Source organism: Leptodactylus fuscus, chromosome 3 (genome assembly GCF_031893055.1).
Source record: "Leptodactylus fuscus isolate aLepFus1 chromosome 3, aLepFus1.hap2, whole genome shotgun sequence".
Taxonomy (NCBI): domain Eukaryota; kingdom Metazoa; phylum Chordata; class Amphibia; order Anura; family Leptodactylidae; genus Leptodactylus; species Leptodactylus fuscus.
The window spans coordinates 177,765,997-177,783,314 of record NC_134267.1 but is presented as its reverse complement, the minus strand read 5'-3'; the positions used below and the strand labels follow the sequence as shown (position 1 = coordinate 177,783,314).

The window sequence follows — 17,318 nt, the reverse complement described above, 5'->3', positions numbered from 1 at the left end:
TGATATATGCATTGTCTGATACGATATTATAACATTGCATAAGAATAGATTATAACTCATACAGAGAAAGGTCCATTGACTTCCTTGTTCCCTTGTTGAAGGTGATTGAAGTAAGATTTGAGAAATTTGATGTGGAGAGAGACAACTACTGCAGATATGACTATGTGGCAGTGTTCAATGGAGGAGAGATGAATGATGCCAAGAGGATTGGGAAGTTCTGTGGGGACAGTCCACCTGCGTAAGTCACACAACTCATAAAATACACACATATAGAATATTATTCCTAAGAATATATTTGAGGTGTCCATAGATTGTAGCTACAAATACAGTTTTGCTTAACTTTGTATATCTGATTTAATACTATAAATTTTGAGTCCACAATATCAAGTACATAGCATGGTCTATCTAGACTGCGATTATATCATCTGTATCTTGGGATAGTTGCAGGTTTATCCCTGGAGTGTTTCAACCGTATCTGCTGCGAGTTTGTTCCAAGCCTCTACTATTCTTCCTAACATTGTTACTGATCTTCCCCAACTAAGTACAGATTGTTTCCCATCTTCTATGGTTTAGATTATCACAGATATTATCACAGATATCCATCAAAAATAGGACATGTTTTATTTTTGTCTTTCTTCATGGCCAGACTTTGCCCATCAACACAAATTTTGAGTGATAAATGGGTTGGGTCACAGTAAAGACCAATGAAGACTACTAAAACGTTCATTGAAAGCTTTATATTTTTATAATAATATCTTAGTATTTCAGATTTGTATGTATTGGATCTGGTATTGGGTTTACTTTCTTTATGGCATGGATTATTATTATTATTGTTGTTGTTATTATTATTATTATTATTATTATTGTTAGTTTATATAGCACCATTAATTCCATGGTGCTTTACATTTGGGGGTTTACATACAGTACACAGAATATACAGGTAGATATAACACTAGCAATGACCGACTGGCACAGTGGGGTAGAGGGCCCTGCCCGCAAGGGCTTACAATCTATGAGGGAAGGGGGGGTAGAGACAGAAGGAGAGGGGGAGACTGCTCAGATTGTGGTGTGGTGATAGTGTTATTGGAACTTGTAAGCCTTCCTGAATAGGTGAGTCTTCAGGGCCTTCTTGAATCCTGTGATTGTGGGGGTCAGTCTTGTGTGTCTTGGTATGGAGTTCCAGAGTATGGGGGATACATGGGAGAAATCTTGGAGACAGTTGTGTGAGGAGCGGATGAGAGCAGAGCGGAGTAGGAGGTCATTGGAGGATCTGAGGTTATGTGTGGGCAGGTAGCGTGAGATTAGGTTGGAGATATATGGAGGGGACAGGTTGTGGATGGCTTTGTATGTTAATGTTAGTAGCTTGAAATCAATTCGCTGGGTTATGGGTAGCCAGTGGAAGGACTGGCAGAGGGGAACAGCTGATGAAGATCGGGGGGTGAGGTGGATTAACTGAGCAGCGCAGTTTAAGGTGGACTGGAGGGGGGCGAAGGTGTTTGCTGGGAGTCCATGGAGAAGGGTGTTACAGTAATCTAGGCAGGAGATTATGAGGACATGGACGAGCATCTTAGTAGTTTCAGGGGTGAGGAAGGAATGGATTCAGTGGATGTTCTTGAGTTGGAGGTGACAGGAGGTGTTGAAGGTTTGAACGTGTGACTTGAAGGATAGGTCTGGGTCCAGTGTTACCCCAAGGCATCGGGCCTGTGGGACAAGTGTGGTTCCGTGGATTATACTGATACTACACACGTTTATAAAGCATAAGTATGAGTTTCTTTACTTCTCCTATTGGTGAAGAGTGGACTGTATAATCTGTTTATTTCAACACGTCTCTTCCACACATTCATATTTATTGCTCTGAAACTAGGACAAGTGGGTGCGGTTCTCTGCGTCCATTCCAAATGGCACATGTTCTAGGAACAAAAAGAGTGAAAAACAAAACTTTGTGTCCAATTAGAAATAGACATTGGAACTTTGAGAATGACGTAGCCTTCACTTACTACACCACAGGAGATTGTGATACTTATTTTCACATTTGAGAAACAAAACCTAAGGGATTTAAGTAGAAAAGGGATTTACGGAAAACAACTTGTTTCACAATAATTATTGGTATGATGCAAATTTCTGTCCCCTGTTCCCCTACTTGAGATAATAGTACATTTGGCAGTACATACCCATAGCCTCTACTTTGGTGAGGATAGTGAATGTATTTATTAATGGGATTGTCCAGGAGCGCCGAGGACAAGTATGTATGTTTTTTTTTTTATGTTACATTTCCCGCAGCCTCCTTTGTAGTTTGTCTCATTGCTGGACAACAGAGAAAGCAGTGATTTCATACACATTCATAAGAATATTCTGGGAACTAATGGAATTTGTATTTCCATGTAGAATAATCCACAAGTAAACAGGGGCATAAGAGCTATATGCCACAGGATAAGATACGATAAGATAAGTTAAGATAAGATAATCCTTTAATAGTCCCACCCTGGGGAGATTCCGTGTGTTACAGCAGCAAAGATAATACAATAATATATTACAAGAAAGAACACATACAAGCTCATAGCTGATAGAAAAGATACTAGGAGTCATCGCAACTAAGAAGAAAAGAAAGACTCAGGATCATTTAGTTCTCTGTGCATAGTGATCTCCGCTTAGCTTGATGTTGATTATATAGCCGGAATGCGTTTAGAGGATGGACCTCCGATAGCGCTCCTTCTCACACATGGGGTGAAGCAGTTGGTCACTGACAGTACTGCCTAGTGCTGTCACAGTTTCATACATGGGATCGGATTTATTCTCCAGCATGGAGCTCACCACGGACAGTATCCTTCTGTCACCCACCACCTGTATTGGGTCCAAGGGGTTCCCCAGGACAGAGCTGGCCCTTCTAACCAACCTGCTAAGTCTATTTCTGCCCCTGGCTGGTATGCTACTGCCCAGCAGGCCACTCCAAAGAAGATGGCTGATGCTACCATTGATGTATACCAGTCCTGTATAGTTCAGGCAAGGGATCAAATTTGGTAAACTTTGGATTAATTTGGTCTATGTGCTGAAACAAATAAGGAAAACTTAATTTAATGAACAAACCCAATACATTTTTGCAGGCTATAATAAAGATAGAAAACTTGGATTTGGCTTATCTATTCCACTAAAGTACTACATCATATGGCATTCAATCAATGCTGGAAGGCGAAATATAGTAAAGCCTCTGTGAGATGGCCACTCAAATCTGTATTGAATAGTGGTCTAATAGGAGTGGTCTTCTCAAAAGAAGATAGACACTTGGAGTCACATGGTGGCTCAGTGGTTAGCAGTGAAGCCTTGCAGCGCTGGAGTCCTAGTGTTCAACTCCTGCCAAGGGCAAAAAAAAAACATCTGCAAGGAGTTTGTATGTTCTCCCTGTGTTTGCATGGATCTCCATCCCATATTCCAAAGACATACTGATAGGAGAAAAAAAAATATACATTGTGAGCTCTATGTGGGGCTCACAATCTACATAAAAAAAAAAAAAAAAAAATACACTATGCATTATATATAGAGGCACTGAAAATCTGTCACAGCAAACCAGGTCTGGATAAGGGGGTTTTCTTCCCAAAGGTGGAATTTTTTAGGATATGTTCAGGATGTTGGTACATTTTCTGCTCCACAATCTAAGTCATAAAACGCTCACACTGAAATTCCTTCTCTTTTGTATCTGTGAGAATCAGGATGGGCCAGTCTCATCACTGGAAATGGTGTTAGGACCACACACAATGATTAACTCCATTGAATGGGTGTAAACAGCTCTCTGACCTGCCACAGATCAAGACTGCAAACCAACGCAAATACCTAAAGCTCGGCCCCATTCCCCAAAAGGGTCTTCTTCTTTCTTTTCTTAGTTCATCCTGGTGGTTATAGTAAAGGTCTCTTTACATGGGACAATTATTGGGAACTACTTTTCCTAGGAAACGATGTTCCTGAAAACTGGCCCAAGTAATTGATTTTTTTTTGTGTCTTTTATATAGCATGAACTATAATAGATTGTTGGCAGTACATTGTCTCTCGTGATGAGATCGGTGAGATATGCCGACAACGTGAGTGTGAATGATTTTTTTTTCAGCCCCATACGGTACCAATAACATTCATTCCTTATCACTGCCACTGGGTCAGTCTCTATCCATTGCCACCCTTGTGACTGTACATTCTAGATTGAATTGTTAGAATATAAGACAAGATCTGGCAGCGACTAAACTATCTATGGTTGATGTATAATATGTAAGTGTAGTAGATGGTGTCATCAGTGAGAAAGGAAGTAACCAACTTGTCTTCTGGGGTATAAAAATATTCATGTAGAGAGAAATCTTCTTATCAAATAAATGTAGCATATTTTTGTGTATAATTTCCACAATATTTTGTGTCCCTTCATTTTGATCTACTATTTATTGGTATCATAGATACTTGTCTATGAGCTTTATCCCCACTTTCCCAGTGTTGAATTGTCTGGTAAATGTGTATTTGGTGCTATGGCTATGTCTATGTGAATGATCTAGTATTCCCAGAAACAAGAAGAGATAGATAAAGAGGTTTAGAATTGACAGAAGAAAACCTATATTTATTGCCATTTTACACTGCTTCTTTAATAACATTTCTATATGGTTCCAGTCAGGCTAGATACCATGTGAACAATCACAATATGTTATATGGAAGTTAATGAGAACTGACACGTTTTCTGTCCTATTTACAGGCCTATTGTGTCCGAGAAAAATGAACTTCTTATTCAGTTCTTGTCTGACTTGAGTCTCACAGCCGATGGATTTATTGGTCATTATAAATTCAGGCCAAAAAAGTTACTGACGACAACGTCCTCCCCGGTCACAACGGCTGCCCCGACAACTGCAAGTAAGTCAGTCTGCTTCACCATAAGTACAGGACTGCATTACCATGAGTTCCTGGACATCAGGACCCACTAAGGTTCTACCTGTAACACATTCCTCCCCTAATAGCTGGGGCGCTAACCTGTAGATACCAAATTCTACTAATCCCAGATAAGAAAATGGCATCTTAATGGAAGGGTTCTGATGTTCATCCAAACAGGGGGGGCCTTTGAAGTCCTAGAAAGCTTATTGTACACATCAAGCGGTTCCCAGGAATTACAGTGAGATTGGCCGTGTCTGTAATAGATCCAACTCAACACAAACTAATAAACATAATGAGAAAATTATCAGACTCATTGCTACAGTATTCAGTGAGGCCTTACAGGGATGTTCTGTGTGACCTTCCCCATAGTTCACTTTAGACAACATTGGACAGTATAAAAGAAAGATTTTACATTTATCCATGTATTGCTATTTCTGAGTTCTGTACCCCATAGTATTAACAGTAGCTGCCCTGTTCTATATTACACAAAAGCTCATTGACTTTAAAGGGGTTTCCCATGAACCTAACCACATTTATATTTGTAGACAATTAAAAGTTAAACATTTTGCAAATGTAAATAGTTAAAAAATGTTGTTGAGTTTTAACGATTTTCTCTAACTATCTTATTGGTGTAACAATGCTTGTAGTTTCTTTAGTGCGCAGCTGCAGAACTCTGCTAGAAGGGGTACGTTCTAAGTAGAGTGTAATACAGCCCCGAAATGCGTTATCCATACCAATAAAGTTCTACGTTATATCAAGTACCACGAGTGTATCGTGTCTTGTATTCCCGAGAGAGAATGCGCATCCTGGCAATTTTGGGAAACTTTTCCCTACCACCTATCCTATTTTAGCGGTGACAGTCTTTTGTCTTAATGGGATGCCGACACAGACGCTTTCTAGGGTCTGGCACTTGTCAGAAACTCACTCATGATTTCCTTATTATAGCTGTCCACAATAAATAATAACAATAAATTTTATTTATATAGCATCAACATATTCCGCAGCGCTGTACAATTTGTAGGGTTCAAGTACAGATAAAAAGATACATTACAAAGAAATAGTCACTTCACACAATGGGACTGAGGGCCCTGTTTGCAGGAGCTTACAATCTATGAGGTAGAGGGGGTGACACAAGAGGTAGCAGGGGCGGCATTGCTTATACAGAGGTCAGACAATTTTGGAATAGAGGTGACTGTCATTACACAAACATAAAACTGTATAAGCTGTCACCAGTTGTGTCCTTTAATGTGCAGATGATGCCTGGACATATAAAGTTAACCTGAAATGGCATCATATCATGTGGGGAAATGTGGGAGCGGGGACAGAGAAGGGTTCATTTTAGGGATTATAATTAGGGTACGGAAGGGTTTACATTAGCAATTGTGATAGGCCTGTCTGAAAAGATGTGTCTTTAGTTTGCACTTGAAGCTGTAGAAATTGGGAGTTAATCTGATTGTCCGGGGTAGAGCATTCCAGAGAAGTGGTGCAACTCAGGAGAAGTCTTGTATACGAGCGTGGGAGGTTCTGATAACAGAGGATGTAAGTGTTAGGTCATGGGCTGGGTAATAGACAGAGATGAGGGAGGAAATGTATGGAGGTGCAGCATTATGGAGAGCCTTGTGGATGAGAGTGATTTATATTTTATTCTATAATGAATAGGCAGCTAATGTAGCGACCGGCACAGACCAGAGGCATCGCTGTAGCGTCTAGACTGATAGATGAGTCTGGAAATCACGTCTGGGTTTTTGATAAGTCTACTATAGGAAGTTCTTTCACGTATTGTCACATCCACTGGCAGTTATAACAAAAGACTGTCATGGTTAGAGAGAGAATCGTTAAAATTCTGACATTTTTTTTTTTAATTATTTATATGTACGAAAATATTTAATTTCTAATTGTCTACAAAGTTAAAGAGTCTGTTACCAAGGTGAAGCATATTACACCAGCAACACGGATAGGTCAGGTTCATCTAAATATAACACCTTAATCCCCATGAAAATTCGCACCTTGGTTGCCAAATCATTTATTTCATGATATGCAAATGAGTAATCTGGAGCCCAGAGGGTGTCTCGGTTGATGTAAACGTCTATACCCACGTTGCTCTGATACCCCCCACTTTCCTGCCTCCTGGATGCCACAGCAACCCCTCGGAACCCACAATCTTATCGGGTAGGGAGGTCCGAGGGGTGACGGGTGGAGTGGGGGGGGGTGATCTTGATCGTGATCAATATTGATCACGGCATCCAAAGGGTTTAAAACAACTTATGCCTTGTATACCAGAAAACTGAATGATCAGTCACTGGTATGTAAAAAATGGGGGGAAAAAGATTAAAAAGCTATACACCAGAACCTGGAGGCTTTGGGATGTCTCCTCCAACAACTATATTTATATCTGAATATGGGAAAACAACCTTCTTTGCTGTGTAGTAGATTATACTGATATTATGGAGAATTGTATTGTAATTGTAATGGTATTTCAAGATGTCGAAACATCACACTTCTTTGACCTTCACCATGTGTACTCCCTGGGGTGCTTCTGACGCTCTATAATCTAAGCAGTAATACATGTCTTGCATTTCTTCCACAAGTTATTTTAGGCTGTCATACAACTGAGGTCTGTCTTGTTTCAATTGTCTGTAGGTTTTCTTTGGAGGTTTAGAGTGGCACTGAAAATGCTATGTTTAGTACTATAAATAAATCTGCTTGGGTCAGATGAATTAAAGACTTGTAATATCTGACGATTCCCTCTGTTCTTCATGCATTCCAATGTGGCTGACCACGTAGCATACACATAGCAAGTAAATGTGGTGTTTAAGCACTACATCCTTATCCTGTCCATGACAGCTATGTTCATAGGGATTGTTCATCTCTCGAGTGTATTCAGTAAGCAGGTAAATGACATGAAACACTCAACACGTGCAATATTATGGAATGTGCAGTATGTGGAAACGCGGAGACAGATACTACCCCTGTATAGACTATAGACAGTGCACACTTAGATTAGACCATTTTAAAATGTGCCAGATCTAACTGAGTGGTCGGTGCTGTATAATAAATCTGTTGTATCTAGTGGCTGTATAGTCTAAATATATACTACCTATTAGCTGGCTTACTTTGTATCACAACTATGCGGCAGGATTGTGGTCCGTTTATAACGCATATTGTTATATCTTCAGCCAAACCCCCCATATCTTTATTCTGCTAAGCTGCATTCCTTTGCCATACAAGGCTGAAAAAGTGTCTAAAACACATAATAAATAGTGTGCACTGAATGCTAGCCAGATTTTTGACACACAAATTCACACAGAATTCTGATACATGTAGCTTAGTAAATCTGCCCCAGTAGGTGTACTGCCTTTCTTTAGGTTCCTTGTGCAGTGTATGGCAGTTTCTAAAGTACCAGCGTTCCATGTCCATAAGTTTACAATAGGGGTGTCCAACCTGTGGGCTGTGAGCTACTTGTAACCCAACACAAAATTGTAAACTTATTTAATATATTGCAATATTGCAATTTTCTGGAGCGAAAAGCCGCGACTGTTGGAAACCGCGACAGGCGCATTTTGGTCCGGATACTAACGCGGCTTCCCGCGTCACAATCTGGACTATTTTACTTTGTGTGAACTAGCCCTAAAGGAGCTGTTCCACTAATAAATATGACATTTTTCTTGTAAATTAGGTAAAACATATTTTTCCCACTGAAATCAATTTACAAAGTGCCTATGTGTCTAGATACAGCTTGTTATGGTGCCCTCTGGTGTTCATTTGAGTCTTTTGTAGAACATCAATCTGCTCAGTGCTCGTGAGAAGCCACCTGTGGTGCACAAGTATGAAACAGAAATATCAGACACAAAAGCATTTTGTCAATTATTTAGGTTGGAAATTGTTCTGTTGTGTATGATCTGTGGGACAAATGTAATCTAATATTGTTTGTTTTGTTTTTTTTTTACTTTAAACAGTTCCTTTAAGTTAGAAAACTGTCCAAACATATCCCGATCACAGGGTGCCCCACTTCTGAGTCCTCCAACAATTAGCCCTAATTTACAGTATATAGGAACTTAGCAGTTTAATAACTCAGCAGTGCCACCACAGGTGAAATGAAGCATTACATCATTTTTTATAGAAATTACTGGACTGTAAACTGTTTGTAGCCATTCTACTAACTCAGATCTTCCTATTTGGATATTTGACAATTCAGTGTGAACAAAGCTTTAAGGGGCTTATCCTTCTGTTAGAAGGGGCTGAGGTGCTCATGTAGGGCTGCTTTCTCTTCAAACAGGTGGCAGGAGCAGGGGTGCTGAGAATTGTACCCACAATCTAAAATTGATGGCCTATCCTAAAAATAGTTTAAAACTTTGGATAACCCTTTTAAATAAACCCCCGTTCCTACAATCTTTCTCTCTTTGTATCATCCTGGGTGTAACGCTAGGTAACATATATGCATTCCCTTCTTCTTATCTTGTATATACTTTTTCTCTACAATTATATTTCATTTTATATTTTATATTTTTAGATACATTTTGAACATTTAGTTTTCAATACAATGTGCATTTTTGCGCCATTTTTTAGTACATGATAGTGATCACTAAATATTACAAATATTGCCGTTTCTGAGATGTAATATGGGCTTTATGGTCTGATAAATCTCTGCATGAATGTGTCATGTTGTGTCTTTCCTTGCGGCTGGGGGAGTGATGTAATAAGGAAAGTATGGAAAGTTGGAAGGAGGATACGTTATACCCAACATGCTGTCAGCTGTCTACATTCCTGGCTGCTAATGTTAAGTGTCATTAACCCCTGCATTGCTCGACCACTCAACAGTTTATGTAATGCCCTCTATGACATCAATTGGGGGATGACATTTTTTCAACATACAAATTTCTCTAGAACTATAAAACCCATTTTTTAATTTGTGTTAAATCGATGTAAATGATTCTCTAAGGCTGGGTTCACATGATGTATTTTGGCTCGTAATTTGGCACGTAGACGCCGCGGGAGCTTTTGCGGGCCGTATACACTCCCATTGATTTCAAAATCACGACCGCAAAATAGCGCCGCGTATACGGTCCCGGCTCCCATTGAAATCAATGGGAGTGTATACTGCCCACAAAAGCTCCCGCGGCGTCTACGTGCCAAATTACGAGCCAAAATACATTGTGTGAACCCAACCTAAGGGTGCGTTCACACAGAGTAATGTACTGCGTGATGTGGCACGTATACGGCGTGTAAGACTTTGCGTGCTGTATATGCTCCCATTGATTTCACGGCCGCAAAATAACGCCACGTATACGATCCAGGCTCCCATTGAAATCAATGGGAGCTTTTACGGCACGCAAAGTCTCACACGCCGTATACGTGCCACATCACACGGCACGTTACTCCGTGTGAACGCACCCTTAGACTGTTAGCGTGGTGAATATGTTCCCTGACATTGACTGGATTTTCAAACCTTTAGATATTGATGGTTTATCTTTAGAATTGGTCATCAATATGAAATTGGTATGGGTCTGACAACGGCACCTGCACTTATTGGCTTATATCAGCCATAGAACTACAGAGAAGTACTAAATTCCTTCGTATTTGCCATTTCTTCTGTAGTAGGTTTGATTGAAAAAAAAAAATGCAGCACAATCTGAAACAAAAAAGCAGCATTTCCACAATGTGGGGCCTTAGCCTTAGGGTGCATGCAGACTACGTAACGCCGGGCGTGTATGAGAGCCGTACACGCCGGCATTACGGCAGACTGCCGAACACTTCCCATTCACTTCAATGGGAGCGCTCGTAACAGCGGCGTTTACGAGCGCTCCCATTGAAGTGAATGGGAAGTGTTCGGCAGCCCTGCTGTAACGCCGGCGTGTACGGCTCTCATACACGCCCGGCGTTACGTAGTGTGCATGCACCCTTAGGCAACTTTTTGCCACTGGGAGGGGTGGGGGGTCCACTGCAGGATGTGGCCTGTGACCAGTACTCAATATGTGTGTGTGTGGGGGGGGGGTGGTCCTGGATATCAGACCCCCGCCAATCAAATATTGATGACCTAAGGCAAACTCCTTAAATACATCTTGCACATTTTGCAAATACAATACCCTACGCCACAACACCTTAGAGCCCTTGTAGACACTTTACACATGGAATAGATGTGTTGCACATCACATACACAGGAATTCTGCCTCAATTTGAACTAATGAATGGAAATCCTATTAAAAACAGGAGAAAATCCCTTTAAATGTGTATGAAGCGTCTAATAATCGTTATAAGCACCAAGTCAGAGTTACTATTATTAAGCCTATGTAGATAACATGTCTTTGTAACCCAGATAGGTTATAACTTGTCACATTAATCATTATGGCGGCTGTCTGGAAGCGGAAATCAGGGGTGAAGCCTCTGCAAAACAAAAGGTGAATGACAGTGTGAGCTGTAGGGATGCTGAGGATTACGGCTGAGCCTTTGGTCTTTGAGGAGAGCCTCCTGTAGGTTATTACTTTTTATTTCATCTCTTTTTCTCTTCCTTCCTGTGTAAAATGAGAACCAGAAGTGAAGCGAAAGGTTATAGGAGGGAGATAATACGGGAACACTTAGTAATACTCTCACAGCTCCCATGGCTTCTATGTTGTTGTTTCTACCATTTGTCTTTGTTTGAGGAGTATTCCAAAAATAAATGGGAGTAAAGCTGGCCATAAACCGTAGATAGCTGTCAGCACTTGTTCAGCAGACACCTATCTCTCCCAAACTCAGTAGTATCCACGTGCACGCTATTGAAAATGTTGTGAATGGGGAGAGGGTAGAAGTCACTGCCAGATGCCTCTCCTACAAACAGAAGGACTGAGCAGTCGAAATCTCACAGTGGGATCCTTCTCTATTTTCAGATCGATGGCCTATCATTAAGTTGGCTCATCAATATTAGGCTGGTGGGGATCTGGGTGTCAGGAACCCCATAAATAAGCTATTTACCAGAACATACAGCCCCAGGATTAACTACATGTCAGGCACTGGACTGCTCACTTTCCGTACTTTTAGTAGTAATGGGTATGGCTACAGCGGTGTTGTCCCATTTGAGTCTATACTGCGAGCTACGTGTTCCATTACAGCTGATCTATGGGGGTCGCTACAGTCAGCCTTCTCCAATATATCATTAATGGCTTATCTTTAAGTTAGGCCATCAATTTGATAAAGGTGGACACTCCCCCCCCCCCCCCCCCACACACACTAATATTAGACTCTTTTGTAATACTATTAGTTCCATTGTCTACTTACTCATGATATTCACGTCTTTCCTTATTTTTCTTAGATCTGAAACCAACAGTTGCACTGTGCCAGCAAAAGTGTAAGAGAAGTGGGACCCTGGAGAGCCATTACTGCTCAAGTAACTTTGGTATGAGAAAAATTGCCCGCTCTTATTTCTTAATCCTTCATTTACTGCTGTGCATTTTAATACTGACCAACTGGCCTTGTGAGCTGGCACATTGCTGTGTCTGTGTCTTACAGCTCAAAGGATTCCTTGAGACATTTAGAAAACTGTAAACATCTGTCCTAGGCAAACAGCATAAACACAAATGGCCAGACAGAAGGTGAACTGTTACTATATAAAGGTCTTTATTCAGACATCTTGTTCCTACATGTTGTATTTCTGGAACTCAGGGTGTGTATTTTTATTCTACAAGGACAGTATTGTCACTTTGGGATGAAACCTTCTTAATGCTGTATTTCAACAATTTATACTTGTAAAATAGAGCCAAATGTTCAGCGTCTTTGCAGATAATTTGTTTTACGCACTTTTCAGATACATGATAACACATTTCCTTTCCTTTCAACATCTAAGTATACTATTTGCTGGAATTGCATTATCATTGTGGAGGAAAGATCTACATTTCTCTCCACAATGATGGGAAGGCGAGATCTACATTTCTGGTTTTAGTGATGCATCTAAGAATCTATAGATGGTTAAAGGGTTTCCCACTAATAATTTATCTCCTATCCAAAGGATAAAGGATACGGTTTTAATCATTGTAGATCTGACCACTAGGACCGACACCGATCATGAGATCAAGAGCTACAAATTAACAGAGTACATGCTCAGCCACCACTCAATTCACTTCTATTGGACTTCCGAACTAGCATTTTGTCAGGGGATGGAACGGGGTATAAATGGCATTAGTGGTTAAACTCCCTTAAAGGGGTTGCCCTGTTTCAGCAAATACATATTATTGTGTGTATAATGAAAATTTATAGAGTTTTCCAATATACTTTCCTTATGGATATCTAGATCTCTGTTCTGTGTCATTGTTTGTTTACTTCCAGTGGATAAAAATTAGTCCATGATCATGTGATACACAGTCCATGATCATGTGATACACAGTCCATGGTCATGTGATACACAGTCCATGATCATGTGATACACAGTCCATGATCATGTGATACACAGTCCATGATCATGTGATACACAGTCCATGGTCATGTGATACACAGTCCATGATCATGTGATACACAGTCCATGATCATGTGATACACAGTCCATGGTCATGTGATACACAGTCCATGATCATGTGATACACAGTCCATGGTCATGTGATACACAGTCCATGATCATGTGATACACAGTCCATGGTCATGTGATTCACAGTCCATGATGTCTGAATCCTGAGCTCTGACTATAAAAACTCTGCACCTGTGTCAGTCGCATAACTATGGACTGTCCATCACATGACAATGGACTATATATCACATGGCCATGGAGTAAGTTTTATCCACTGGAAGTAAACAAAAAAATGGCAGCAAGCAGAAATATAGGAAAGTAGAAATTGATACAGAAAGTATATTGGAAAACTATATAAATTTTCATTGCACATACAATAGCATTTATTTGCTGAAACTGGACAATGCCTTTACGTTATTACTTAAATTAATAACCAGAAGGCCAATAGCAAACTGTGAAAAGTCATTGTAGAAAGTCTATTAGAATACTAAAACAATTTTTTTTTTTATTAAATAGGCCGATGGCCAATGCGTAGGCTCCTTGTTTAGTGTATTTTTGTTGCTACAAGTGCCAAGACCCTAAGGGTATGTTCAAATATGTTGGATTACAGTGGAAATTTTGTGGCTTAAGATCCGTGATACATCTGTGGCAGAAATACTGAGGTCAGCCATGGAAAATCCGTGACATATTTTAATCTGATCATTTCCTGAATAATGACATTTTGAAACTACAGATTTTTTGGGGTAGTTCATACATTCTTAAGTAACTATGCTAACATTGGCTACATGTTACAAAATTATTTCCTTTCTACTTCTCAAGTGATTACTGGCACGGTTATAACAACGGTGAGCAGAGGCGGGAGTGTATACGCAACAGTGTCAATTATCAATGTGTATAAAGAAGGGACACTAGCCATCCAGCAAGCCGGAAAATCCATGAGCGCCAAGATTATTGTGGTGTGTAAACAGTGCCCAATGATCAGAAGAGGTAAGTAAATCTTCGCAGTTGTCATATAATTATGTGACATTCTTAGACAATAGTTGTTATGGAATTGCTAGATGACAATTCCTCAGAATCTGCTGGAGAACCCTGGAGGAAGGGGCACAAGAGACAGTGAGCCCTAAGCTGAGGCCCCCAACTGTCCCTTCCTATTGCTAGGCCCTATCCTATGTAATAGGCGGCAACTCGAAGACGATCCCTTCCTATATATGTGATACACACAACGCAGACAAGATGAACAACAACAAAGGGAGGTCAGCTAGCCAAGGGTCTGGTCGAGCAATGCAGTGCCAAATCGAATAGTTTTAACCTCCAGTCAGGCTTTAATAGTGTTGCCCAACTAGGGTCTTCTGGCGTTCCTTGATCCATGATCATGAGTCCCTCAGACCACAGGAAGAACAAGGCCTGTCATTTTAAAAACAGGGAAGGTAAATACTTTGCAAAACATTAAAGGGGTTGGCCACTTTCAGACCAATATTGAGAAACAAATGTTATTCTTTGTATAATAAAAAGCTATACAATTTTCCAATATACGTCCTGTATCAATTCCTCACAGATTTCTATATCTCCGCTCGCTGTCATTCATTCTGTTACTTCTAGGGGATAAAACTCTGACCATGGTCATGTGATTTATGGACCATGGTCATGTGATGAGCACACAGGTGCCGCTTGTTAAAGTCACAGCATAATAATCAGACATCAGCCTGGTAACGAGCTGTGCACCTGTGCACTCACCACATGACCATGGACCGTAAATCACATGACCATGGTCAGAGTTTTATCCTTAGAAGTAACAGAATGAAGGACAGCAAGCAGAGATCTAGAAATCTGTGAGGAATTGATACAGAAAGTATATTGGAGAATTGTACAACTTTTTATTGTACAAACAATAAACATTTGTTTCTCAATATTGGTCCGAAAGTGGCCAACCCCTTTAAATATATGTGAGCCAAATAATAATGCAGGAACAAAATTATTGAAGCTTTACCTTCTTTTCACATCGCTCCTCAGAGGTAGGAATGACATTAAGGGTTCTCTAGGAGTAGGAATCACTGATGTATGCTATAACAGCTAAATCTTCTTAAGGCTGAAGCTCCTCATTGTGGAAGCGCAACTTTTTTTGTTGCAGATTTTTCTGTATTTTTTTGAGCCAAAGCCAGCAGTGGTTTAAGCAGAAGGTAGAAGTATAAGAACGTCTTATATATTTATAAGACGTTGTAGCCATTCTTGACTTTGTTTTTTTCTGCCGTGCTTTCTGCTTCTATTATAACCATACAGAAAACATCAGCATTCCCTTAGTTATAGCTAACATACTGCGATTTACAAATGTGAGCATCTTTGAGATGGCAGCATTTACGCTGCAGATTTTTTTCTGTAATGTGCGTATAGGATTACCCAGAATCCCACCCACTTTGCAGGTCCTGTAATACGCAGTGTTTTAGTAAATCTATCAGCCTGCTCCCCCTAGGCATCCCCCATGAGAGGATTAGAACAGCCAGGAACACCAAATTATTGTACATTTGTACATTATTGTACAAATGAGGCTTGTGCTGCCACTGGACCATTGCTTCAACTAGAAAGTGTCAGGAGCTTATATCTCATCCTATTGTCTTTCCAACAGGTTTGAATTATATCATCATGGGTCAAGTCGATGAAGAAGGACGAGCAAAGATTTTACCAAGCAACTTTGTCATGAGTTTCAAAACTAAGAATCAGAAAATAATGAACACCTTGAAAAACAAGAGATGTTAGATGTCTGTTTTTTTTGTTTTTTTCTTGAAATACAGTATGTGACTGTACTTCTATTGACTGAAGAGAAAGATAACATGAAGTTAGGAATTCTGTAATTCAGTCAGCCGTCATCATCTTTTGGCAGTGCTTATACGTTCACTGCTAGACTGGGCTGGCCATCATTAACCATTGTAATTCCTTGCACCTCTAGTCAGGGGAGCTCTGATATAAGCTTCTCCCATCGAGATTCCATTGACTTATAAATTGAACTGTTCTAGGTTCCGACTACTTTGAAATCTGTTTTATTTATACATTTCTGATAATTATGAAAAATTCTATTTTTAGGAGTTAAAAGTATGGTGATGTAACATATGAAAAAACTTTAAGTGCAATATTTATATTTTTTGGTCTTTTTTTATTTTGAGAACATTTTTTTTTTCCAGTGTAATAAATATTTTTAAATGCATTTTTTGTGTGTTTAATCTATGCTTAATAAAGTCTACCCACTAATTATTTTATAGACTATTAATTCTATTAATGTCACTAAAGTAAATGATGGTGTAAATAAAAATAAATTATCTTCTTGAATGTGAAAAATATCCTCTTTCTGTATGTCAACTTTACCAAATGAAATAGCTCCTAGTATGGTATAGTGCGTGAATTCATAGGCTTACATGTATAATGTAGCTTTAGTGTATACTGTAGCCATGGAGAATACTATACAACTAGGGTTGAGGGATCGGAAAAGAACGGATCCTGATCGGCGATCGAGTAAATTTCATGATCGCGATCAGAATTCTGATCCCGTTCTTTTACAGCAGGATCGAGGTCGTAGATTATCTCAAGATCAGCTCAACCTTAAAAGTGACTTTTCCCATAGAGAAGCATTGACTAGGGTTGAGCGATCGGGATTGGAAAAGATTGGATTCCGATTGTCAATCGAGCAAGTTTCACTTTCGGCTGGAAAATGATCGGAAATCGGATTTTAAAATCGATCCTGAAATCTCAAGATCGGCTTAACCCTATATACAACTGAGCACTAGGCAGGGTTGGATCAGTTTTAGACATATATTTTTGTATATGAGCAGTTCATGGATGACTCCTCTCTGCAATAAATTCATAAACATTTTCTTGTTATGTGCCACATTTCTAGCTACAAGGTTATGGCGCACACTGCCTAGATCTTGCCCTGCTTGGGGCAGGTTTACATCTTTGCTGTTGTGTC

General features: G+C 39.9%; 1 protein-coding gene across 1 annotated transcript in view; it reads left to right on the top strand.

Annotated features, from left to right (window-relative positions):
* The window catches only part of PCOLCE2 (procollagen C-endopeptidase enhancer 2), a 45,040-nt gene extending 28,469 nt beyond the window's left edge, over positions 1 to 16,571 (top strand). Inside the window, exons 5-9 of the mRNA XM_075268852.1 lie at positions 102 to 238; positions 4,721 to 4,875; positions 12,179 to 12,262; positions 14,183 to 14,350; positions 15,984 to 16,571. Coding sequence (XP_075124953.1) covers positions 102 to 238; positions 4,721 to 4,875; positions 12,179 to 12,262; positions 14,183 to 14,350; positions 15,984 to 16,114 — 675 coding nt within the window. The 3' untranslated portion in view covers positions 16,115 to 16,571. The remainder of the gene's footprint in view (positions 1 to 101; positions 239 to 4,720; positions 4,876 to 12,178; positions 12,263 to 14,182; positions 14,351 to 15,983) is intronic.
* The last annotated feature ends 747 nt before the right edge of the window (positions 16,572 to 17,318 follow it).